A 27,819-nucleotide genomic window follows, 5' to 3' on the forward strand; every position below is an offset into this window, starting at 1 on the left:
CGGCACCAGCATTTACTTGGATGACCAGGTGTTTTTTTGTTGTCCCTTGTATGTAGGTGTTTTGCTTCAAGCACATCTTTTTGTAATGCTCTGAGAATGGGTGTGTGTTTGACTGTTCAGAATTTGCTGGCTAAGTCAGGACGTAGTAAGTTATTAAATGGTTTAATGCATTGTGTATAGTCCGCAATGTATGTTCTGCCAAAATTTAAAAAGCCCAATAAAGACTGGAGCTTCTTTTTTTAGTTTGGTGGCTGTAATTGTGCACATTTTCCTAAAAATTGGGGTACAAGGCTCTTGCCTTCATCTGACAGTTCGTACTCCAAAAACAGGACACTAAGGAAGGCTATTTTTGTTTTCTTTTAAATTGAATTTGTAGCAGAACTTGACAGATCCTACAACAATATCCAGGGTTGTTTTGTATTTGTGGTGTGTGCATTTTGTATGGCAAATGTGCGTGTATGACTGTTTAAATGTCTGTAGTCTAAACCTTTTCTATATGAATGGTCTGGTTACGTGACAGGAAACAAGGAATTGTTCATTGGTGAAACAGAGGGTTCAGTTACACTCTGGTACTTTAATTGTTTGAGAATTTCCCTCATGGGTGCTTTAGCGTCATGCTTTATTGGGTATTGGAATTGAGGGTGGTCTTTAATTGGTATTACATGATAGGGGGGATCCTTATCCCACCTTACATGGTTGCGGTATAACACAGGTGCCTGCACCACTGCCCAATCAATGGCGTGTATTTCAACGAGCTTTCTGGGAACAAGAGTTGAGAAGGATTTTTCAATAATCTCTTCTCCATAAGGGAGATCATGGACAAATTCTGGTGGACAATCATTTTCTGCCAGTACAATATCAGAAATGGTGACGAGGCAGTTGCAAAATATAGCGTTGATTGTGTGTTCAATGTCTCCCTCTAACTGTATACTTACTTTATACACCCTGTCGGGCGTGGAGATACGGATGTCCACAGTCTCAACTTGTAAGAAGTCATCCATCGCTTTCACCTCCAGATGCTCTTCAAGAATCCACTGTCTAACAGTGGCAGTGCCCACTTCCAGATTCCGTATTGCAACCGCTACCACCTTTTTCTTTTTGAACTCAGGTTTTTGTTGGGGAAGTGTCTCTTCCTTCTTAACAGAAACTTCAGATGAGCGTTTTAAGTCCTTTCTCAGTATCACGTACTCTATTCGCGGTTCTGACCGCCCACCCCTCTCACTGCTTTTTTTGGTGAGTCCTGAAAGGAATGAGATTACTGAATGTCAGTATATCGATATCTGTCAGGCATTTTTATATTATCTCTATTTCAAAGATAATATCTATTTTGACGGGTCTCCGAAAGCGGAGATCCTCCCCTTTCTTTTTTAGGTGTTTGTTGTTTTTTATCCCAGCGCCTTTTAGAACCGTCAGGTGCTTAATTAGTAGAATCCTTATTAGATCTACTTTGTAATTGTGGGTTAACTGGTCTGGCCCCCAGACTATCTCGACCAATACTGGATCAGGTCTCAGCAATAATCTTTGGCAGCTCACATTCTAGATCCTGTAGAGGAATGTCCCGGAGCTGCATGCGCACTGCTAGTACAACTGCTTTTTCTTTAAGGTTTACTTAATATGATTGAAGACACAGTGGCAAAATTGCCTGTTAATTGCATCCCCAATCCTGGCGCCGGGGCAGCTCCGTATTCATCTTAATTTTTTTTTAAAACCCCCGGAAGACTGGCAAGTGTTGGTGTACCTTGTGCGGTAGTATAGAGCGTGGCAAATACCATGCCCCATGTATTGCAGTTATCTACAGTGGGAACAATCCCAAATGGCATGCGGATAGTGAGGATTCTATGTTTGTCCTGAGGACCTGTATGGGGAAAGACTGCTTCCAGCACGTTTATTTTTTAAGCTAACCAAAACGGAATATCTTCCCGCTTGTCAGGTGCTTTACCCATCATCGAATGTGGAGTTGCTGGGTTAATGCCTGCATGTGGCTGCGCTGGGGCAGCATGTGATGGGTTAGTATTTAGTGTTTGCATTACAAATTGTACTATCAGTCTGTATATTCCAGTGAACTCTGTATATAAGCGGCGAACCTCAGCTACCACTAAGGTTGCTGAATCAGGGTGCAATGTATATGTGGGCAATAAAGGCCAGGTTGGGCCGTCGTTGCTCAGAGGACTTAACCTAACGTGTAATATTGTATATGGTAGGGTGCCATCAAGCCAATTGTTATGGTCTTGATATGATAAAGGTATTTCTAAATATGCATGAGCTCTATTCTGTGCAGGTATGTTTGCAGGTGTATAGTGATGAAATGTGTTTCTTCCCATCAACTGCTGGAAAAGTCACCCAAGAACAAAATGATTCTGTTCTGTAAGCTGGATGAGCCTCAACAACAAATGTGACTTGACCCCCTGGGCTGTTAGGCCATTTGCCAATAAATGTGCAGGAAGGGGCGGTCACATATTTACTGCAATTGCTACCTATTGTGGATTCGCCATGTTAATGGTTAAAGGTGTTTAGTCAGAGATAAGGACACCAACTAGAGATTGATCCTTTTAAGGTTCAAGCTTGAACATCCTACAGCTCTAGATAGGTGCTACCTACTTAGCTGAGGAGGAAATCTTCAATACCACGAGCGTCTCCGTATATAGTATCGAGGTGTCTTTATCACTTAGTGAGACTGAGCTACTTAGGAGGATCTGAAAATTGGTGCCTGACCAAATGTTGGCAGCGCCATTTCGCGTAGGTTCTCATTATCCTAATGAGGCTACTGGATTTGGGTAGCAGAATTGTATAGATTATGGGGTACTAAGTACAATTCCACACCATGTGACGCCTGTCGGCTTAATCCAGGTTTTCCGGCTAACAGCGCCTCATCTCCACAAAAGAGCAGGGATGTTTGTGGCAACCGGGCGCATGACAAGAAAGACTGCTTAGGGGAATCGTGGTTGATCACATCTCATCCCTTTCTCTCAGTCACATTAGTCTCACACGGGCAAAAACAAACAGAGGCAGAATATATTATTGCAGTAACTGCATTTTAGATAAAATAGCATGTATTGCAATAACTAGGATGATAAAACACAATAAACGCGAGATTGTGACAAGGAGAGTGAAACACAAAAGCAGTCCCACCGTAGTGTCACTAAGTGATATATAATTCTCCTACCTAAGGTATGTTAGAGCACAGCATAAGCAGCCTAGTCCACCCTTCAGGTTTCCCCCCCTGGGAAAACATCATCCCTCATACCTGATTAAGGAAGCCTGTAGTCTAGAGAGACACTGCCCTCATGGAGGCCAGAGGTTTGGCAGTCTAAGCAACCAGCTGTAGCAAGGCAATCAGCCTGCAGCATGCAGTCGTAGTCATCTGGCTAGAATCTCCCTCTAACGTGTATGGGACAAAGGAGCGTTATTATAATAAAATAGTTGTAATTCTAAGAAATAGTATCCACGTATGGGTGTGTATGTTTCTGTGAATGTTGGAGACACAAAGCACCACTTTTGCTGGCAACCCTATCTGACTGCAGCCTTGAGGAAAGCACAAAGTAAAATGAATGTCCTGCTAGGACGTAATGCTTTCCTAGGCAAAAGAACAATTAGAAAGAGAAAATAAAACAACACCACAAATGTGGCTATTGCTAGAAAAATAAAGTGATGCTGAATAAAACGTATCTGGGCTAAAGTGTACAACGGCAGGCCGTTGTTCGCTAAAATAACGTGTCTCAAATATGGTTAAAAATAGCTATACAACATGTAGAAAGAAGGATGGCGTCACTAGAGATGAGATTCTGTTTTCTAACACTAGGGCACCCAAAGACAATTTCACCTTGACAATTATTTTAATGTGTAACAACAGTGCTGTGGCAGTGAGAAAGATCATATCCAAACACTGGAGTATTCTCCAGAATGCTAATGTTGTGGGGAACAGAGTTGAGGCTAAACCAAGCATCACATAATCGCAAAGCTAAATCGTTGTGTGATGTTCTGGTACATAGTGATATCACCATTAAACCCACTAGTACAAAATTTGGACTACATGGATTTTTCCCTGTGGATGTTGCAAAGCACGCAAATTTAGCCATATGAAGAGGGAGTACACAATTATGGCAGGTATACTCGCTCTACTAACCAATTCTTGACTTGCAGCACCCAATTTTTAATCTATGTACTTGAATGCCCAGGCCCCTTTGATATGTAGGGAGCATGGTGTGTGCAGTAAAACGACGTGCCTTAGAGCATATGCGAACCATTGAACATTGTGATCAGAAATACCAAGTGGTGAGGCATTTTGAAAAATACCATAATAAAGATTATACTAAATTGGCATTTTAAGGTATTGAACAGATTAACAGGAATCCTATGGGTGGCAATTGAGTTCCACAACTAAGAAAAAGAGAGTCAGATTTAATTATCACCACACACTAATGCCTAATGGGTTGAATCTTGATGAGGAGCTCTGTGTACATTTACAAGCATAATTGTCTGATCCTGGAAAATCCAAGTGCAGTAGTATTTGTATGCATATAAGAGTTTTTAATGTGTTAAGTTTATATCTGTTGTGTTTTTTCACTTTACAGAAAAGGAGGAAGGGCTGTCAATTTGTTTCTGAATGTCGGGTGGGGATAACTTCCAGCTGTCCTTTTATGATATCCTTCAATTCACTGGTGCTGGTGATGTTTATTATTGGGGTCACAAGACTGCAGTTGGCTTGCTGTCTTATACACTTATGCAGCTGAGCAACTTTGGAATGGAGTATTAATTTTGTATCATAATTGTTTTATGTGGTAATCACCTGTTTTTTACTACAGGGATTTAACCCCTTACGGGTTTAGATTTTCTGTGATAGGTTAGAGATTTTTGGCCCCTGTGGGGCAATAAAAGATTGTAAAAAAAATTGTAATCTCTAAAAATGTACATAACTTCACAAATTTGGGATGCCTACCCCAGGTGATAGTGTCATATATTCTAATATATATATATTTTTAATACAGATTTTGATGAGAATGCAGCGTTAGGTTTCTAGTGTTTTGATATAAGAATAATTCATGAAGGAATAGCACATTGTTTTCTTTTGATATTTTTCAAACGTGTAACTACATATTATCTTTAATTTGACTGTTAGTAATTATAGATGTCATTGTATTTGCACATGCTGTTTATTAACGTTGGTAATTTTGGGAGGTATATTTGAGTAAACCATTGAATCAATATATGCCTGTAGTATACCGCTATACATGATAAGATGGCACCCATGATTTCTTGTTTTGTGAAGACCCTCTATTTTATGACAGTTTTTACTGTTTATGTATGTCTTGAACGGTTCTTATAAATCACACACAACGCAGTGATTATGTGAGCGAGGCCATCGATTCGGCCGAAATGTGTCATGAAGAGGAATTAAATCCTATTCAAATTGCTGTCAGAGTGAGTGCCGTTATTAATTTTGTTTTCACTTAAAAATACAAAGGTTACACGGATGGTATAGTTAGGTTCAGAATTTACTTGCACAGAACCATTGAAATTCAACAGAGTTATTTCAAATAACTAAAACGCAGGCCTAAGGTAACTATAACTCAAGCTCCTGCAATGCACAGTTTTTTCTTCAATAATTTAACTTCTAATATTTCATTTATATTTTTATTGATGTTATAAAAGTTGCCATGAGTGCTGTAATATCTGAGGTAATTAGCAGTCCTTGGTGAGGGTGCAAGTCATAGTTACCTTAGGCCCAGAGTTATAGTTACTTGAAATATCTGTAACTAAACTCCTGAATTTCTATAGTTTTGTGCCAGTAAATTCAGAACCTAACTATAATGCCTCTGTAACCTTTGGTTTTGAAGTCACTTTCTAAGGTTTTAAAAAATTATATTTCCTAACTATAACGTGTAACCTTTGTTTTTTCTGTGAATTTCTATTTGTTTTTTTAACATAAAGTAATTTTAATTATAATACATTAATCCAACCAACGCCGCACACAGCCTTCGGCCGTGCCCATCGGGGGTTTGCTCGCAGGGACTGGCTGCAGGCCAGGCCATGCCACCAACCCCCTATGACCACTGAACCCCGTGTCTTGCACTGCCAACTGTGTAACCACCCAGAGGGTTTTCCTAGACTTTGATGAAAGATATAATTAGAATGATATATTTGAGGACAAATGGAAAAGAAAAATGCTTTTGTCAAATAAAATGAGTGTGATTACATTTCAGTATATATCTTAAATAACTGCATTTGAAAAGTAATTAACGCAGGAATGTGATCGCTGACACACCTAGACTGGAACCCTCAACCTTCAGTATGAGAGCATGGGACCTTAACCTCCAGGCCGCAGGTAAGACAGTGCTATTTTTATGGCAAAAAGACATAAGTGTTTGATCACTAGGAATGTTTACCAGTCCAAACACTAGTAGATAGGACACACTGCTTGAGATACCAGAGCTTGAACCTTCAACCTATTGAGTAACAGTCCAAGAGCCTTACCAGTAGGCCACAAGAGACTCTTCTGCTGTACTTCAAAACAAAACTATAACATTTGCAACCAAACATCTTGCTTGTGTGCCGCTTTGAAGTCAATCTATGGAGAGACTATTGTTAATGTAATGGTCATTACATAGAATAACTTCAAAGTGGCATACAAGCAAGATGCTTGCTGCTGAGGACCACAGGGGGAGCCTGAAGGCCCCTGTGGTGCTAGCCGGCTCCCTGTGGGAACCAGCATTTCTCCCATAAGCAGGGAGCTGCTCTGAATAGCGAAGTAAAAGTTAACAGCTATGTCCCGGGGGTGGGCACCCCTGGACAAAGCAGGAGCTGCCCTGGGGGGGGTGGTCCCCAACGGCAATAATGGGCTCCACAAAGGGGGCCGTGTGGCCACCTTCCAATGTTAAAGTTAGCCCTTGGGGAAGTGGTGGTCCCCGGACATAGGGGTTTGCCACGGACCTCTTCATTATGTTTTTTTCTAGCCCTGGAGAGATGCCGGTCCCAGGATGGAGAGGGGGGGCACATGCCCCCCCTTATTGTGAATAAACTGCCCCAGGGAGGTGCCGGTTCCCAGGGTTGTGGGATGGGTCCTTCGGCCCCTATCTAGTATATTAACCAATTTTGCCTAGGGGAGCTGGTGATCCCCGGGGAACTGCAATGCCCCCAGCATACTATTCATTTAAGCCACAGGGAAGTGGAGGTCCCCGGGACATAGATAAACCCTAGGAGGGGCCCTATGCACCCTCCCTCTTTATCTTTGACATGCCACCCGGGGACTTTATTAAAACAAACGCAGGACCCCACACTTTTCTTTTTTTTTTTTACCATTTTCGCCAGATCCACTGACCCGTTGCAACTCTTGGTGAAAAGTTTACTTTCTTACCCTGGGTAGGTTCTTCTGTGACTCCAGCACTAGAGCTAAGGGGTCAGGGTGTCCCTACCCTGGCCCCTTTTCTTCTTTGTTATCTTTTTTTCGGGGACCCGCCTGAAGCAGAGTTCCAAGATGGCTGCCAACACTTCTTTGATGAAGCATTGGCAGCCAATCAGATCCCAGCACGAGATCGGAGGGTTCACGTATAAATATAAATTAGAATTTTCTTTAATATCTCAAAAAATACTGAATGCATTTACACAAAATCACACAATTTCTGGATTAAAAGCTAGCTTTCTGCCAAGTTTGGTGTACATCCATCCAGTGGTTCAGCCGCTATTCCTGTTCAAAATCCCTATGGAAATGAACATGGAGAAAACACATTTTGGGCCCTCAACTGTTTCTCGCCCCTCGCTTGACGGATCACCCGAAACTTTACAGACAGCAGCTAATGTGATTGTTGTATTTTTTTGGGGGAAATTTTGTGAAGATTCGTCAACCAGCACCAAAGATACAGGAAAGTAAAAAATGCTGGCAGTTCAGGCTGGACCGTTCCCATGGGGAACAGGGTCGAGACTGATTTGCTTAAGGCTGTGTCCAAACTGGGGTGGCATGGTGAGCAAAAGAACGATGGATTAAACACAAATCTGTGAACGGGGGTGACTTTTGAAAAGTTTCAGCACTCCAGCCATCATACTTTTGTGTCATTATTGATGAGGACCCCCTGGAAGAGAAGGAGATACACCTGGTTCAAGAATTTCAGTAAAGATTTTTGTCTTGCTTACAACAGTAAGTAAATGAAGTACTTCTGCTGCAATTTGCCCAACTACTGTGAAAGACGCACTTTCAAACATTGGTAGTCAAGGAGCCGAGTCTAGCTCAGGTTGTGGGGAATTATCCACCCACTTACATTTTGTAAATCCAAGTATAGACATCATCAGTATAGTGAGAGGGCAGCATGTGGTCTACCTCCTTGTCATCATCAGTGCCATGTGGAGTATTTTTCATATCCTGAACCACATAAGAGTCAGAGCCTTTAGCCTCTGAAAGTACTGACACCAAGTCAGAGGTCGAGGATTTGAGTCTGGTTTCCAGCTGACTGGTTTTGCCTTTGTGTTTCCCCGGTGTAACACAGACATAGAGCAAGTTGATGACTGTTTGGAGACTGGCATTGAAATAGGGTCCTTAGCAGGTGATGGCATAAAAGGGATTGGAATCAACTCTGGGGCCAGACTGGAAGCATGAACAAGCATTGGAAAGAGCACAGGAATAGGTTATATGTGGTCAGTTACCCAAAGGGACAGCCTGCCAGCAGAAGTCCAACTGGAGCCCAGTGGGGCCTGAAGGAGTGCCAGAGGGAGCTAGAAGCATTTGAAAGAGCTGCAGCATAGCTTCCTTTAAGGCTGCAATGTGCAGCTGAGGTCAACAACAGCCTGGCGAATTCAGGGCATGCTGGACCAGATCAGAGTCAGAAGACGTGTGTGGGGCATGGCCCTTTGATTGATCCCTTTGTGCCTCCATGGCCGATTTCATGTGGCGGGATGGTGTTGAGTACCTCTTTCCCTTCTTGGATTTATGATGTGTCTTCGACTTACTGGAAGACTTTGAATGGGAACCCATGTGGAACCAACTCCTTAACCGGGAACCAGGAAGCAGGTGCAAGATCTATGTTTTCACAGCAACCTCTTATGTTCGAGAACAGTTTGGCATCCTGCCCCCACCTTCGGGTGCATAAGGACATATTGGATGCACAACTTCAAGTTGTGCTGGAGCCCAAAGTCTCACATCGTATAGGTTTGTAACCAATATCTGCTTCCTGCAGTTACGGCAAAGCTTGACTCCTGTCATTTTCATGGGAGACACCGTCCCTTGCTCTCTATCTGACGTAATTTGTAAGTCCATAAAACTGACTTACTTGGGAGCGGAGCTCAAGATTCCCTATGGAAGCAAGAAGAAAGGAACTGATATCAGTGATTATATACAGATTTACTCTATCTCTTCCAGAGTCATTGCAGAGCCAGACGGCACCACCTATCGTTGCAGGAGCATTGGCGAGAAAATTCAATGGATCCAGTCTGGCACCTTAGGATATGCATAAGGCGTGGAACCTGCGGTTATTAGGTATCAATCAGAAAAATTATGTTTAAGTTAAATTGTTGAAATTAAAGGTCTAAAAAACGTACTTCTGAAACTATTCAAGTTTCTTGGGGCAGTTCTGGTATAGGTGCTACAGCTAGGCTGCTCGCCCTGGTGCTTGTATTAGAAGCTCTTCCTGGTGAATGTATACTTAGTGCTAGTACTGGGTGTTCTCCCATGCACTGCTAAACAGTGTCTCCACCAGGAGTGGTGCAGGCTGCAGACAGTGAAACACTTGGTACAATAATATTGTATCATGTTTGTTCCACTAGCAAAGTGGGCATGTAGACCTGGGGACTTCCTGAAGAACAAAACAATTTAGATGTATCCCTTACGTGGATTACCTTTCCACACTGCACATTAATTTTAAAATCTGGAGGAGTGCCAGAGAGCTGGCGGGCAAAATGGCCAAAATCCAGTGAGCTTCCAGTGGCCGGAGGACATAATCCGGCCTCAATGACACGCCACAGAGCCTGCAACTAACACTCTCTATTGCTAACTGCTGGTGCAAGCCAGGGAGAGGCTACGGGTACCTTCAGTCCCAGGCGACCGCCCCACAGATGAGAGAAGTGCAACATTAAGCGGCCCACCTTCTAGAATTGGGCCTGTTGGCCGGGAGCAGAGTCCGGGTCGCGCCGGGCATCGCGAAGGCAGGAGGCTGCCCACGTGAGCATGAAGTCAAGCAGAGAGGCAGCGTCTTACGGAGCATGTCAGGCCCAGGGACTAACGGAGGCTGCTGCAGCATGGACACCCGGACAACATGGCAGTAGGCTGAGTGCTGGACCGGGAGGGTGCAGGGGATGTCCAGCCCAGTCGTGGAGTCCAGTGGGTGCCTAGGTAAGTCCCCAGGCGAGTGAAGGACCACTGAGGATAGATAGGCCTCTTCCAGCTACCTCTGGGACCTTTGGGTGCCCAGGGTGGAAATATCTAACTCAGATCACCTGCTCTGAGGATAGATAGGCCTCCTCCAGCTGGCCATTGCCCTTTGCTACCTCTGGGGCCTTTGGGCGCATGGGATAGAATTATCTGCCTCGGATCACCTGCTCAATCCATGTGGGACAATCAGGTCTATAGGTGGGACCCAATATACAGCTCTTGATTGTCTGAGGAGACCATATGCGGCGAGACTTATTGGTGACCGCCCCAGGCCCTCAAGAGTGTCCTGTCCCATGAGGTGTTGAATCGGAGGATAAGTGAGGGCACCGCTATCTGGATATTGTTACATAAGGACTATACATCTGCACAGGCTGGAGCGTCAAAGGGAAGATTCTGGCCCAGCCCCCCACCCAGTTGGCTGCTACACCAATGCTCTGGTCTGCACATACTCCCCTTCCTGGTTGAAACTGGAGAGAGCTGAGGGACCCATTGTGCTAATACTGCTGGCTCGCCACTGGGAATTCCCCTCTGTGGGGTGCTTCATGCTGGTCTGGGTCGCTGTGCCTGGCAGAGGAGACGGAGCTAACTGGTAGATTTCGCTAAGGTCTTCAGCTCGGCCCTGACGGATACCACCCTCACGAGGTGCATAATTTGGATAAGTAATTTACTAACGATGGGGAGTTAAAACAGGAAAAAATCTTACCTCAACGTTGATACCCACAGGAGGAGTCTGTAGATGGCCGACACTAAACCCTCTAATTGTACAGCACAGCCATGTATGGCTGATGCTGCAGGAGAGGAGGACACAGATGTGAACATCTTGCCCAAGATCATGCAGGGCAGCCTGATGCCAATCAAGTCCAAAATAGATCCAATGGGCATCAGAATGGACAAATATCTCATAAAATCCAAAGACATGATGCATGATTTCAGGAAGCTGAAAAGCGCATTTAAAACATGGAGGACACACTGATGTCTAAGAGTGAATCCTTGCTCAATACGGAAAAGGTACTTAAAGTGATAGATGCCAAAAATGGAAGATCATGGAGAAACCACCTACTCCTTCTGAGAGCATCTCAATTTTACTAATATGGACAGTATGTGAAATAGATGTTAACTGCCCTCTTGGGGGCAGGCTCCTTCTCACCACTGCTGATGGTGGGGACAGCCCATAGATTGTTAGCTCCCAGTCCCTGTTAGAAATCGAGTCTCTAGTTGGCAGTGGTTTTCACACTGCCCAAGTAGGGACCCTCACTCTAGTCAGGGTAAGGGAGTCACACAGCCAAGGTACCCCCTAATCACTCCTTGGTAGGTTGGCACAAGCAGTCAGGATTATCTCACAGGCAATGTGTGAGTTATTTGTATACACACACACAGAGTGAAAAAAGTACAAAAGAACTCCACACCAGTTTAGAAAAATAGCTAAGATTTATGTGAATAAAACGAGACCAAAACGACAAAAATCCAACATGCACAAGTAAAGATATCACTTTTTAAAGGTTTCAATGAGTCACAATCAATAGGAATCAATGGTTGTATCTTTATAGCACAAAGTACATGGGATGAGTCAAAAACAAAGATGGTGTGGACCGCAGGGGAGGTGAGGTACTGAAAAACAAAGCCATGCGTCAGTTCCTTACTGTGCAGGGGAGATGATGCGTCAATTCTTACCTCGCAGGAAAGGTGATACGTTGAATTTCGGACATGCAGCCTTGATTTCTTACTGAGGTGCAGGTCAATGAGAAATTGATGCCCTCGGGACGATGCGTGAAAAATCTAGACGTGCTGTGTTGATGGAGCTGTGGGGAAACAGGCGCTGCAAGACAGGCATTGCGTCGATTTTCCAGCCGCGGGACAGGCCCTGCGTTGATTTTTCCGCTGCGGCACGTCAGTACGTGGATTTTCTTTTTCAGGTCACCAGCTTACACTTCCAAGGGCTCAGGGACTGGAGGTAGCACCACTTGGCAAGTCAGGACTCACAGCAGAAGAGCCCAGGCATTGGCAGCTGAAAGTCTCTGATGTCCCTGAGACTTCTTGACAGGAGGCAAGCTCAGTTCAAGCTCTTGGAGAACCTTGGAAAGCAGAGTGTAGAAAGCAAAGTCCAGTCCTTTCACTCCCAAGACAGAAGCAGCAAACATCAGGCCAGTACAACAAAGCAACAGGCAGAGTGAGTGGCAGTCCCTCCTACTGCATCCAGCTGTTCCTCTTGGCAGAATGTCCTCAGTCCAGATGTTTTCTAAAGTTGTGGTCTCAGAGGCCAATTACTTATATCCACTTCTGCCTTTGAAGAAGGAAAACTTCAAAGAAAAGTCTTTGTAGTACACAAGGCCCTGCCTTTTCTGCCCTGGCCCCAGACACACTCCTCCAGGGGGATGGAGAGTGCTTTGTGTAAGGACAGGCACAGTCCTATTCAGGTGCAAGTGTCAGCTCCTCTCACCACTGTAGCCCAAGAAGACCCATCAGGATATGCAGGGCACACCTCAGCTCCCTTAGTGCGACTGTCTAAGGTGAATTCATAAACAGCCCAACTGTCATCCTGACCCAAACGTGTATTCCACAGACAGGCAGAGGCACAGAATGATTAAGCAAACAAATGCCCACTTTCTAAGATTGGCATTTTTTAACTTACAGTTTAAAAAACAACTTCACCAAAGATATATTGTTTAATTGCTGCAGGACCACTAGTAGCATTTGATTTACAGGACCCATGGGCACACATGGTGCACTATACTGGGGACTTACTAGCAAATACTGCTCTTCACTGGCCAGGGAAAAAAGAACATTAATGTTTGAAGGGAAAACGGTGTCTCTCTTCCTGGACTTTACGATCACCGCACAGGAGGCCAGACAAAAGTTCGCAGCTGTTAAGATTAAGCTTCAGAACGCAAACATCGAATAAGAAAATGCTCTACCTAGAGAGGCTACGGGTCTCCCATCAGGAGAAACATAAACTATGTCTATCCCCACAGCAAGTTACTGAGTTTCTGTGCAAACTCCTGAGTGATGATCGTAGGAAGACCCGTTTGCCAAGGGGCTCCAGGTTGCAGGTGGATTTCTTGTGGATAGAGGAGGCTGCCTGAGAATGCTGAACTGTTGACACACTGTTCTGGAGATTGCCCAGTCTTTAGACTCCGTGACGGTCCACTTGGTCTCCCAGCTTAAACAAACAAAGGTTGCTGTCACCCGACAGGACAACAGATCCCTCCAGCACCCTTAACACCGTTTCAGTCACTTTCTGTTTCTCTGTGCTAACCAATGGGTTACCCCCCTACATAGCACTTCTAGGATTGTGATAATGATGAGTACTTATTGTTTACTTGAGTTTCATAGGGATTATTCACGGGCAAGGAGCTTTGTCCTGGTGGGATTTGGCTACCAGAGTGGGAGATAGGGAAGAGTTAAGGGACTAAGTTGCACTGAGAGAGGTTATCTATGTTGACATACTGCTGCACTTGAGTATGGGGTAAGGCGAGCGAACGGATTCTGCATATACAGAAGCTAATGTGCAGTCGTCATCCCCTTGTCTCGCATCCAAATGCAGGTGGAATAGGACTGCCTAGCCCTTTGATCTGTTTGACATGGAATGCGTGTGGGTTTACTAACTACCAAAAAATGAGGAAGGTGCATATTGGGCTCTTGCAGGAGATGCACCTTTCAACTAGTAAGGCCTGAGGGGTTGCTGCACAGTAGGCAGCACCCAGTTTGTTCGTCTCATATTCTAACTATGCTACAGGAGGGGCCATATTAATACAATTCAGAACTCCTTACATAACGTGAGTGCAAATACAGGGGTAGATATGTGTGTGCAAGAAGCTATGGAGAGGGGGAGAGGACAGGGAAGGCATTAGCTGCAGTTATTAAGCGCCTGAAAACTGAGTGACATACGAGAGATAAAGAGTGCACAGGGAGCAACATATCAGGTATCCTGAATACTACTATAAGGTGCTTTATACTTTCACAGCTTCTGCGCCTCAGGAACCCCTCGCAGATTATCTTGAGATGCTGGCACAGGGATTGCTTTGTGATGGGCACAGGCTTTTCCTGGATCAGCCCTTTACATTGGACGAAACCTTGGTGGTTATAGAGTCATTGCGGACCTGTAAAACGTGCGGGAATGGATGGTATTCGGGGCAGAATTCTGTAAGCGGTATGGTCCGCATTTAGAACCCAAGCTACTGGCAGTTAATGAGGAGGCCTGACAGACAGGAACATTGCCGTGAACCGTGCATGAAGCAGTGATTGTCACCCTTCTGACGCCAGGTTAAACCCCGCCCACCATATGTGACTCCAACAGCTACTGTCACTGTTCAATTGTGATCTTAAAATATTGTTAAAATTGGAACCAAATCGGCTTGTGCTCCTTATGTAAACACTTGGTCCGGCCAGATCAGTCAAAGTTCGTCTTGGGACGCTCCACGGCATACAATTTATGCATGTTATTTGTTGCACTCCAGACATTAGAACTCCGACTGGAGATGGCTGCAATATTTCTTGATGTTGAAAAGGCATTTGATTTCCTTGAATGGGACTTCCTTCTCTCTGTCCTAGAGAGAATGGGCGTGCCCCGCCCTATAATGGGCTGGATATGGCGCCTGTATAAGCAGCCCATGGCGAGAGTCCACATGACAGTGCGTGGTGCACCAGGCAAGGCTGTCCTGTCTCACCCCTTCTGTTGGCACTGGCAGTGGAGCGACTAGTGGGCTCCAGCAGGTCTACTCCGAACATGTTCTCAGATTTACAAGCAGGCATGTTCTGGTATCACAATGTGCAAATGATATCACGTTGTACCTATGAAAACGAACGAAAGTCTTAATATCATTTGCATAAATTCAAATGATTCGCTGTATTCTCCAATATGTATATTAAATGGGAGAAATTTGGGATATTTCCGTTAACTGCAAGTACCCTATATTCAAGCCAGAGTTACCACTATGTTCAAATACTTGGGCATCTGGATACATCAGGAACGAGTAGTAGTGGTATAGCCTACCTAAGGCACCACGCTTGCCACCACCATCAAACAGATCTCCAGGTGGCTGTCACTCCTGCCCTGCCTGGTGGGTCAAATAGGGCTAATCAAGATGGTGTTGCTACCGAAAGTGCTCAACTTATTTTTGAATATACCACTCCCAGTGACAGCGGCATTTTTTTTCCAGAACTCAAGGCCTGGACCGGGAAGCCACCATGAATAAAATGGGAAACCCTCACACTGCTGTTCCATAAAGTAGGGTTTGAGGCTTCAGACTCAGAACTCTACTATCTCTGTGCTCTGGCATATTCTGCATACCATCTATACCAACTGACACTCTTCCTTTCACACCTGACAGTGAAGTCAAATCACATGATGCCAGTCCCACCACAGTCCTTTATAGGAACACCAGTCACCAATAACTCCAGACACTACCCTACATTGAAATGCATCATTGCAGCGCGGGATGGAATGAAGAGAAATGTCAGTGCCAGCCCCCTTTATTCCCAGCGATTACCACCAGGGCATCATCCATTACTACCAGCCACACATGAGAAGTTACTGCAATCTCAGTTACAAAAAACGGTATGAGACACTGGGGGGGGACTTGTATGGACAAGCAGCTTCTTGACCCTGGCGGACTACCTGGGAGATCGACCAGGGACTCCACTGGCGGTCTTCATATATCACCACCCTAGGAGCAGGATCCCGGTTTCTTGAATGAACTCTGTATTTGCCAGCCTGGACGGTTTTCTGGATGCTAAAACTACTAGGAATCTTATCACCACACTCTACCGCAAAGCCCAGAAAGAGATGGCAGCCTCAACTATGGGTGGTTAGGAAAGTCTGAGAGGAAGAATTAAGTCATGCAATTTCAGATGAGGTATGGAAATATGGCTGTATGCAAACTGGTCAAGAGTCATCTGTCAGTAATCTCCACATTATACACCATAAATTCCTGCGAGGCTACTATACCCCTAACAACCTATATAGATTTGGTCTAAGAGAGGATGACTGATGCCTGCAGTGTTTTTTGGGGGAGGGAGCACAGGATTCCTCCACCAAGCTTGGTACTGACCTGCGATTTGTGAGTACTGGAGAATAGTTTTTTTTTACGCCATCATTGAAGGGTAGGCCTTTTGGACTACGTCAAAAATGTTGAGGCATCATACAGGAAACTAGTGAAATTGGGATTCTTGTTGGCCAAACGGCTGTTAGCCTGCAGTTGGGGCAGGGGACAAGCCCCTAAATTTAAGCAATAACCTGCGAACATGACATACTGCAATGAGCAACTTGAACTGTACACAGAGATGCTACTCCCATCCTCAAGGCCTAAGGACATATGAACGCTTTTTCGAACATACCTCCTGCAGTTGTCCATGGACTTGGAATCGGGGGGTTGTTAAAATATGCTGGAGATTATGGAGAATCCTGCACACCAAGCACATAGAATGCTGGTCTGCTTCTGTTTGAAGTACTGTCACACAGTCTGTAATACCACGCTTGCCTGTCCCTCTTTGTAACCCATGCTTTTCCTCAATGAGGCATACGACTAGCTGATAGATTACAGTACATGCTATTTACCTCCCTCACGCCTTTAGCAGCATTATATGTGCTGTCTCGTCCTTTTGGTATGGAAGTTGAGGTAAATACTTAATTAAAAAAAATATATAAAAAAACTGAAGGCTACATTACAGATGGACCAACCACTAGTTTTTGACCTCACAGGGGATATATGTATCAACACAGACTGAAGAATTGTCCCTAATTCTAAAAAAATAACTTCATATATCAAGTATGAGAACCTCCTAAAACAGCAATCTTCCAAAAATGGACATTTTGGGATGTCCAGGGCTGGTCAATCAGATTTAAGTGTTTTCATGTATTTGAAAGGAAAAAAAATAAAGAACCACGCAAGTAATGAACGATATTATGCACTCAGTGCACATGTGAAAAATGCTATTGCTGGAAAAAATAAAGAAAAACGAAAAAACATAAAAATCAATAAAAAAAAAAAAAAAAAAAAAAAAAAATATGTGGCTGCTATATCAAGTTATCACACAATATTTAGGGGGTCATTCTGACCCCCGCGGGCGGCGGAAGCCGCCCACCTGGCGGGGACCGCCAGAAGACCGTAGCGCGGTCAAATGACCGCGGTGGTCATTTTGACTTTCCCGCTGGGCGGGCGGGCGACCGCCAAAAGGCCGCCCGCCCGCCCAGCGGGAAAGCCCCAGCAACGATGAAGCCGGCTCCGAATGGAGCCGGCGGAGTTGCTGGTGTGCGACGGGTGCAGTGGCACCCGTCGCGATTTTCAGTGTCTGCTAGGCAGACACTGAAAATCATAATGGGGCCCTGTTAGGGGGCCCCTGCACTGCCCATGCCTGTGGCATGGGCAGTGCAGGGGCCCCCAGGGGCCCCACGACACCCGTTCCCGCCATCCTGTTCCTGGCGGTTTTTACCGCCAGGACCAGGATGGCGGGAAGGGGGTCGGAATCCCCATGGTGGTGCTGCAAGCAGCGCCGCCATGGAGGATTCTTTGGGGCAGGGGTAAACCGGCGGGAAACCGCCGGTTGCCCTTTTCTGACCGCGGCGGTAAGCACCGCCAGCCTGTTGGCTGTGCTTCCTCCATCCCCGGCCATGGCGGTCCATGACCGCCAGGGTCGGAATGAGGCCCTTACTCTAACAAAAGAGAAAGTCATTCAATTGGCACCTGCTCCCACTTGCAGTCGATGTTTTAAAAGAATATGTGTTTTACACTAAGTTCACTGGCTCACAAATTAGCTTAAGTCTGCTTCACAACGATAGGCATGCCTTGTTCCTTACCTTTTTTGGTGAGAGTGGAAATTCAACAGCTTGATATACAGAAGTCTCTCAGACTGCAAAGCTTCATTAAGGGTGCATCTCTCAGCAACAAGCTTCTTCAACATGATAACAAGCTGATAAAAAAACAGTATAATAGAACTTTAGGCAGCAACTTTATTCTGTTTAATTTCGTTACAGTAAATACGCAGAGAATGAGTGCAACAAGGTTTTTTTAATTGTTTCTTTTCTTGGGGTGCATGTCAAGGCAATGTGCTTATGTTTTTAATATTCTGGATTCCCCCCTTACACCTAAAAATGTTACCTGCCCACTCCTCTTGCACTCGTGCTTTTAGGTCTGACTTGGAAGTACAGCTGTCCGCAAGACTTATTGTTACTAAGTCTTAGAAAATACATAGTGGGCTTGGGACCGCCCACAACAGTATGTTTGTCGCTTCATGACTATTTTGGTTGATTGGTGTATCATTCTGCCATATACGGAGTACTTGGTTTGAAAGGCATGATGGGCTATTTCATAACTCAAAAGTATAATCACATATTAAATTATTTATCTTACAGATGTCCTGTATACAGGAAGCAATCGTTTGGCTTTTGTGAGGATCTGGGTGTATTATATATTACATGGTAGAGCTGTGCGGCTTTACTGTGGAGCACATTCGCAAAGACTGTCTTGGGTCCAGTCAGGCTCGCTATGATGACCTTAAGCTCAGCTCCTCAACTCTGGGTAGGTATGGCTTCGAGTACCAAGGCTTGAACAAAGGAATTAAATGTAAAGCATTAAACAGTACTAAACAACAAAATAAGAAAGCCATGCAACACAAAAGAAACACAACACCAATTTATAAAAATAGTTATATTTCATGAATTCCAAGATGAGCAAAATCCACCAGAAGGTAACGGAGATATAGATTTTTAAAGATTTAGCACTTTATAATTCAACCACAAACAAAGGGTGATCATTGAAAAGTTTGTAAAAGTTAGTTTGGCTACTCTGACCCGTGCTTGGGTGACCAAATTTGACAGGATGGAGGACTAGGGGGCCAGTAAAGAATCTTTGGATAGTTACCTTGCCACTAGAGCATTTTCAAGTCCAGTTCCAGCCCCTTAGAACACGACCGCCCTAGACTTTAATAGATTGGTCCTGATGCTGGGGATGTAGGAAATGAAAGATGCTCAAAGGTGGTCTGGTGTTTAAGTGGGTTCCTTTGCCATTATTCCTCGATCCATTGGTCAGGTGGGGTGACTTTGGCCAAAGAGGTCGGGTCCCTCGAAGGCCTCTTTGAGACAATGGAAGGCCAGCTGCCACTGGGCTATTGGTCTCCATACACAGAAGTCCTAGTGGTATCCTTTGGTGGAGTCTGCTGTCCCTCTTGGGTGACTAATGAGGACTCAGGCAACACTCCTGGGTCCAGCTGACTTGGGTGCAACTTTTGGCTGTTGAGGATCGATCTCTTGGTGCGCCCGAGGCATTCAATGGAGATTCTTTCCAAGTGGCTACTGACTTGCTGTTTTGGGCTACTTCACCTCTTTTGTCCCTGGAACTGGTTCCACAAGGTCAGACACTGACCTTTGAAGTCACTGCTTCGGTCTTGGGCTGGGGCACAATTTATCTCAAAGCCAGAGACACAGTCCTCTCGTCGTTTAGCCAAAGGTGCATCAGGTGCAATCCACCAGACAGTGCAAACTTCCTTTGCGTAGTCCAGGGGTCAGCAGGCCAATCCTTCTTCATTCCTTATTCCAGTTCATGCGCAATCTGAGGTTCAGAGTGCCAGGGGTTTAATGTGGGGACAACGCAGTATCTAGCCAACGGGCTACCAGGTCCCCTTCCTCCTGGTGACGACATTCTGGCTATGTGTGGCATCTGGCAAATCCAGAGTGCACTATTCTGGCCACTCTCCTGTCTCGGTCCCTGTCTCCAGGCTATCTACCTGAACAAAGGGCAGCCCCTCAGGAGTGTTATCATTTTCCCACCAAAAGCTGGTGGGCAGTGACCGTGTGAGGTCACTGGTCAAACTGGGTCAGAGTGACAACTTTCTAAAAGTTGAATTTCTTTAATAGTGACATTAAATTCGACATGGGAATCAAGTTGGGTTTAGTGGCAAGATTAATTTGGTACCTTGCAGTACCTAGCTAGGTAGCCCTATTCAGAAGTTAGCCGGGCTTAGGGGTCAGCCAGAAACTTTGTGTTAGCTAATGGGGCTATTAGCTTTTCCATGGCTAAAAGACAATTCAGAGGTGCTTGTGCGGAGATGGAAAATGTCACTTACCCAGTGTACATCTGTTTGTGGCATGTAGTGTTGCAGATTCACATGCTATGCATATCCATTCCGACATCTAGTGTTGTGCTCAGAGTGTTACAAGTTGTTTTTCTTTGAAGAAGTCTTTTCGGAGTTACGGATTGAGTGACTCCACCTCTTGGGTCCACTGTGCATGGGCATCAACTCCATTGTTAGGTTGTTTTCCCGCAGAGGGTGAAGAAAGGAGTGATACAGTATATCAGAGAAAAGAGATGTCCATGCAAATGTAAATGTATATACATATGTACAAATGTTATTAACTTAAACGACTACAGGCTTTCGGGGAGGAGGGAGGGTGCATGTGAATCTGCAGCACTACATGTCACGAACAGATGTACACTGGGTAAGTGACATTTTCCGTTTGATGGCATGTGTAGCTACAGATTCACATGCTATGCATAGACTACAAAGCAGGTAGTCCTCCCAAAAAGCAGTGGCTACCCTGTAGGAGTTGAAGTTGTTTGAAATAATGTTCTTAGGAGAGCTTGTCCTACAGTGGCTTCTTGTTGTGAGAAAACAGCAACACAATAGTGTTTAGTAAATGTATGAGGGGTTGACCATGTAGCTGCTTTACATATATCAACCATTTACATGTTTCCTAAAAAAGGCATTGTTGCACCTTTCTTTCTTGTAGAATGTGCTTTAGGAGTGATTAAAAGTTGTCTTTTTGCTTGGACATAACATGTTTGTATACATCTAACAATCCATCTTGCTAAACCTTGTTTTGATATAGGATTGCCAGTATGTGGTTGTTGGAAAGCAATAAAAAGTTGTTTTGTTTTTCTAAACTGTTTAGTTCTGTCTATGTAGTACATAAGAGCTCTTTTGAGATCTAGGGTATGAACAGCCAGCTCTTTGTGCCACAGAATCTGGCTGTGGAAAGAAGACTGGCAATTCCATTGTTTGATTGATGTGAAAAGGAGATACTACTGTTGGTAGAAATTTTTGATTTGTTCTTAGTACAACTTTATGTTTGTGTACTTGGAAAAAAGGTCCTTCAAGAGTGAATGCTTGTATTTCACTAACTCGTCTAAAAATAAGTAATAGCTAGAAGGAAGGCAACCTTCCAGGTTAGAAACTGAATTTGGCAAAAGTGCATGGGTTCAAAAGGTGGTCCCGTAAGTCTTGTAAGTACAATATTTGAATTCCATGATGGAACTGGTGGTGTTCTGGGTGGAATGATGTGTTATAATCCTTCCATGACGGCTTTAATAACAGGAACTCTGAATAAAGAATTATGTTGAATAGTTTGTAAGTATGCAGATATTGCAGTAAGATGTATTTTTATGGAGGAAAAAAACAAATTAGATTTTTGTAAATGAAGTAAGTAACTTACAATATCTTGTATAGATGCTGTAAGTGGATCTATGGTTTTAGATTGACAATAGTAGATGAATATTTTCCACTTGTTTGCGTAGCAAGGTCTAGTAGTGGGTTTTCATGCTTGTTTAATGACTTCCATACATTCAGATGGAAGTTTTAAGTATCCAAATTCTATGACTTCAGGAGCCAAGTTGCGAGATTGAGAGCAGTGGGGTTTGGATGCCTGATTTGACCTTTGTTTTGTGTTAACAAATCTAGTCTGTTTGGGAGTTTGGAGTGAAGTACTATATATAGGTCTAGTAGTGTTGTGTACCAAGGCTGACATGCCCATGTTGGTGCTATGAGTATCATGTTGAGTGACGTTTGACGCAACTTGTTGACCAGAAATGGAAGGAGTGGGAGAGGGGGAAAAGCGTAAGCAAATATCCCTGACCAATTGATCCAAAGAGTATTGCCCCTGGATAGGGGATGTGGGTGTCTGGACCCGAAGTTTTGGCATTTTGTGTTTTCGCTTGTTGCGAATAGTTCCATGTCTGGGGTTCCCGACTTTTGAAAGTGCTTTCTAAGTACTTGGGGGTGAATCTCCCATTCGTGTGTTTGTTGGTGATTTCTGTGGAGGACATCTGCCAACTGATTGTCCATCCCTAGAATATACTGTGCCATTAGGTGAATTTGATTGTGAATTGCCCATTTCCAAATTGTTTGGGCTAAAAGGGACAGTTGAGATGAGTGTGTCCCTCCCTGTTTGTTTAGATAATACATGGTTGTCATGTTTTCTGTCTTTATAAGAACATTCTTCTGTTTGAGATGAGGTTGAAATGCTTGTAAGGCAAGGAATACAGCAAATAACTAAGTGGTTTATGTGTAGCTGTTTCTGTTTGACATTCCATTGCCCTTGAATGGTGTGATTGTTTAGCTGAGCTCCCCAAACAATCATTAATGCATCTGTTGTGATCATGGTCTGAGGCACAGAGTCTTGAAACGACCGCCCCTTCATTAAATTGCTGTGATTCCACCATTGAAGGGAGATGTGTTTGGCGGTCCATCAACACTAGATAATGAAGTTGACCGTGTGCCTGTGACCATTGCTGTGCAAGGCACTGTTGCAAGGGCCTCATGTTTAATCTTGCATATGGGACTACTGCTATGCAAGATGCCATAATTCCTAAGATCTTCATGATAAATATTACAGTGTATTGTTGATTTGGCTGTGTAAGGGGAATTAGATTTTGGAAATCTTGTATCGTTTATGTATTTGGATACGCTAGAGCTAGTTGAGTATTTAGGATAGCACCTAAATACAATTGTACTTGTGCAGGTTGAAGGTGTGACTTTTGGTAGTTTCTAGAAAATCCTAGTGTGTGCAGAGTTTCTATCACGTAACGTGTATGTTTTTGGCATTGTGTATGATTGTTTGATTTTATTAGCCAATCGTCTATATTTGGAAAGACATGAATGTGTTGTCTTCTTAAGTATGCTGCTACTACCGCTAGACACTTTGTGAATACCCTTGGAGCTGTAGTTATGCCAAAAGGTAACACTTTGAACTGGTAGTGTTTTCCTTATATGACAAACCTGAGGTATTTTCTGTGAGCTTGGTGGATGGGTATGTGGAAATACGCATCTTTGAGGTCTAGGGCCGTCATAAAATCTTGTATTTGTAGCAGTGGAATAACATCTTGCAGAGTTACCATGTGAAAATGTTCTGATAAGATGTATAACTGAGGGGCTTGAGGTCTAATATTGGCCTGAGGGTGCCATCTTTTTGGGGAATTAGGACATATAGTGAGTATACCCCTGTTCCCTGTTGAGACTGTGGAACTAATTCTATTGCTTGTTTGAGTAGCAGAGATTGAACCTCTTGTTGTAACAGAACTGTATGTTCTGGGGATAACTTGTGACATCTTAGTGGAATATTTGGAGGGGTGTTTATCAATTCTAGGCAATAGCCATTGCAGATAATATAATTGATAATACCCAGTTGTCTGTGGTGATATTTTGCCAATGAGAGTGGAAGTGCTGTAGTCTTCCCCCCACAGGAGATGTGTGGAGTGGAAGGGCGGGAAGGAAGTCACTGCTTTGGTTGTAATTGTAATTGTAATTGTAATCGTATTTATATAGCGCTTACTACCCCTGACGAGGCGTCGAAGCGCTTTTCGATGAGTAGCACGCTACTCCGGTACCCAAACAAGAATTAGTGATGGATTAGTATAATTTAATAAGGAGTACAGTTTTAGTATTATTATGAGTTAATTTGAGTTGCGGATATGAGAGTTTGTTAGTTAGATTGACTGGAGTAATGGAGGGGTGGAGGAGGAAAGAAATCCAGAAGTGTTAATTGGGAGTTTATCCTTCATTTACTCAATCCAAAGGCTTGAGATGAATAAAAGGGGGTCGGAGGGGAAAGAGGATGTGGAAGGGTTAGGGAGAGCATATTAGCAGGGTGAGATGAATGCAGGAGAATTTAGTAGGGTTGTGTGGGAGGTCACAGAGGTAGAGTGAGGTTTGGTGAGTTAGATGTGGGGGTGGAGGGATGAGCTTAGGCAGAGATATTTAGGAGATGAAAGTGGTCGAAGGGATTTGGGATGAGTCCGAGTGAGAATGGAGGATAGTTTGATAGAGACATGACATAAGAGTGATGAGTAGATAAGTGTGATAAAAAGAGAGCAGAAATTAATAGAAACATGCCAGGCACAGAAACAACATATACACATACATACACATATATATATATATTTATACACACACACACATGACTATACACACACATCTGCACATACAATACATAATTAGAATCATGGGTAAAAAATACTTAGTCGTCCATCCATCATCCTGGTAAAAGGCGGGAACTCCCCCACCTACCTCGAGGGTGGACGGGGCGTGGCCCAGCGGGCGGAGCCCACAGGTGCTCCACAAAGGGAGAAACCCTCCACTCTGTGTCTCCAGCAGAGGAAGACAGAACCCGCGCGTCCCAGTCAGACACAGACCACGCTGTGTTGTTGGTTGTTTAGAGGTTTGGAATTTACCTCTATTTCTAGAGTATTGACCTCTGTATGTTCCTCTAAACCCACCTTGTTGGTACTGGGTTTGATATGGTTGCTTTGTTTGTGAGGAAAAAGCCTCAGAGGATTGTGATCTAAAACCTCCTCGGAACTGAGGCTTATATATGGTGTAGTGTACAGAGCACCCATTGCCTTTGCTGTATCAGAGTCTTTTTGTAATTTCTCTATTGTAGTGTCCACTTCTGGGCCAAAGAGGTGCTTTTTATCAATAGGCATGTTTAACACAGCCTGTTGGATTTCTGGTTTAAAACCAGAGGAGCGTAGCCATGCATGTCTTCTAATGGTAATGGCTGTGTTAACGCTCCTTGCAGCTGTATCAGCGGCATCAAGGGCAGATCCTATTTGATTGTTACTGATGGCTTGCCCTTCCTCTACTACTTGTTGTGCCTGCTTTTGGTGTTCTTTTGGGAGATGCTGTACGATGTCCTGCATCTCATCCCAATGAGCTCTATCATAGCGGGCTAGTAGTGCTTGAGAATTAACTATTCTCCACTGCTTTGCTGATTGGGACGCAACTCTATTCCCTGCAGTGTCAAATTTCTTGCACTCTTTGTCAGGAGGGGGTGCCTCTCCTGAAGACTGGCTATTTGCTCTCTTTCGTGCTGCACTAACCACCATTGTATCTGGAGGCACCTGATGAGTAATATAATCTGGGTCAGAGGGTGCAGGCTTATATTTCTTTTCTAGGTGCGATGATTTTGGATTTCACAGGCTCATAAAAAAATTGGTCTGCGTTTTTTTTTTTTACCATGCCTGGTAACATTGGGAGGCACTGGTACCTAGAATGTGTTGAAGATAATGTATTAAACAAAAAACCTTCTTCCAATGGTTCAGTGTGCACTGCTACCCCATGATGAGCTGCAGCCCTGGCTATGACCTGGTTGTATATTGCGGTATCCTCAGGTGGAGATGGTGTGGATGGGTAGGTATCTGGGTCGTTATCTGAGATGGGATCAGGATCATAAAGGTCCCATGGATCTACTATGTCTTCTTGCGAATAAAAAAGAGTGTGTTGGAGAAGGCATTGGTGGAGGGCTGGTGTGAGGAGAGACAGACAGATGTGGAGAATGAGGAGGAGAAGACTGAGGAGGTACTGGCTTCTCTTTTTGCTTTTGCTGGTGGCTGTGCAGTGTCCAGTTCTTCTTGGAATGCCAGCTTTCTTTTTGTTTTTAGAGGACGTGCTGTAATAATTCTCCCTGTCTCTTTTTGGATGTGTATTCTAGATTGTCTCTCATCCATAATTTGTAGAATGGGCTCAATGTCTGACTCTTTCTCAGAGGTTTTATGGCTTTCTCTTAATTTCTTGGAAAGTCCTTGCTCCTCTGTATGAGATGTCTTTTTCGGTTCCGAAGTCTGTTGTTTTTTCGGTACTAAAAATGTTGTGGAAGGTCTCGGCTCTGAAGCTGCCTTTTGAATTTCAGACTCCGAAACTTGGTGTTTGCTGCTGGAGTCCGAAATGGAGCCCTTTATAATTTTACTTGACTCCGAAGTAGTTGGAGGAGTGGCCTTTTTCGGTGCCGAATCTGGAGGTCAGTCGTCGAAAGTCTTTTCGTGCCGAACCATGGCCTTCTGGCAGAGGTGTACCCAAGGCCTTAGGATGTTTCTTGTGTGGGGGTGAGGGGCAGATGTACTCACATGCTGGCCAGCTGTGATGGGTCTGCTGTCTTCAGATTCCTGTTCGGAGTCTGTGTCTCAGGTAGAGACTGCTGCCTGCGCCTGCTCTTCTTCGGTGACGTCGAGATGTTCACTGCTCGTCAACCCCATTTCAAGTCATCGTGCTCTTCGATCTCTAAGAGTCTTTTTCAATCGAAACAAATACAGGCCTCACAGTTTTCCTCCCGATGGTCTAGAGAAAGGCACAAGTTGCAAACCAAATGCTGGTCTGTATGTGGGTACTTGGCGTTGCACTGAGGGCAGAATCGGAACGGAGTCCAATCCATCAGGCTCTCCATGCGGTAGGACCAAATAGGCCGGAGTTGGGCGCGCGCGCCCACGCCTCGAAGGGCGAACAAAGTGATTTTCCGAGGGTACTACCGGTTCGATGCTAGATGGAGAACGCAATCAAGACAATACTGATGAAAGGGAAGGTTTTCTAAATCGAAATCTCAGAGCGAGAGGAAACACGTCCGAACTCAAAGGCGGAAAGAAAACAATCCAACAATGGTGTCGATGCCCATGCGCAATAGAACCAAGAGGAGTAGTCACTTGATCCATTGACTCAGAAAATACTTCTTCGAAGAACACTCCGAGCCCAACACTAGATGTCGGAATGGATATGCATAGCATGTGTATCTGCAGCTACACATGCCATTGAACACACACACATATAAATATATATATATATATATATATATATATATATATATATATATATATATATATATATATGGAAAATGACACTTACCCAGTGTACATCTGTTCGTGGCACGAGACGCTGCAGATTCACATGCTGTGCATTATCCTGCCATCTAGAGTTGGCCTCGGAGTGTTACAAGTTGTTTTTCTTCGAAGAAGTCTTTTCGAGTCACGAGATCGAGGGACTCCTCCCCTTTCGGCTCCATTGCGCATGGGCGTCGACTCCATCTTAGATTGTTTTTCCCATCAGAGGGTGAGGTAGGAGTTGTGTATATAGTAATAGTGCCCATGCAATGGAGTAAGTATGTATGTACATAATGTGTCTAAAAGTGATATATATTTAAAATTTACAAATGTACAAGTTTTATCAACATATAATATATAATTTTCATCAACTTATAACGGCTACAGGCTCCCGGGGAGCAGGAGGGCGCATGTGAATCTGCAGCGTCTCATGCCACGAACAGATGTACACTGGGTAAGTGACATTTTCCATTCAATGGCATGTGTAGCTGCAGATACACATGCTGTGCATAGACTAGTAAGCAGTTATCTCCCCAAAAGCGGTGGTTTAGCCTGTAGGAGTTGAAGTTGTTTGAAATAATGTTCGTAATACTGCCTGTCCTACTGTGGCTTGTTGTG

The 27,819-nt window shown here is 44.2% G+C and overlaps 1 protein-coding gene across 1 annotated transcript in view; it reads right to left on the reverse strand.

Annotated features, from left to right (window-relative positions):
- Positions 1-27,819, reverse strand: part of LOC138292459 (myomegalin-like) — a 1,643,599-nt gene that overhangs the window by 1,137,257 nt on the left and 478,523 nt on the right. Inside the window, exon 13 of the mRNA XM_069231077.1 lies at positions 18,144-18,256. Within this exon, the coding sequence (XP_069087178.1) occupies positions 18,144-18,256 (113 nt within the window). The remainder of the gene's footprint in view (positions 1-18,143; positions 18,257-27,819) is intronic.

The sequence above is a fragment of the Pleurodeles waltl genome, chromosome 4_2 (genome assembly GCF_031143425.1).
Source record: "Pleurodeles waltl isolate 20211129_DDA chromosome 4_2, aPleWal1.hap1.20221129, whole genome shotgun sequence".
Lineage (NCBI taxonomy): Eukaryota > Metazoa > Chordata > Amphibia > Caudata > Salamandridae > Pleurodeles > Pleurodeles waltl.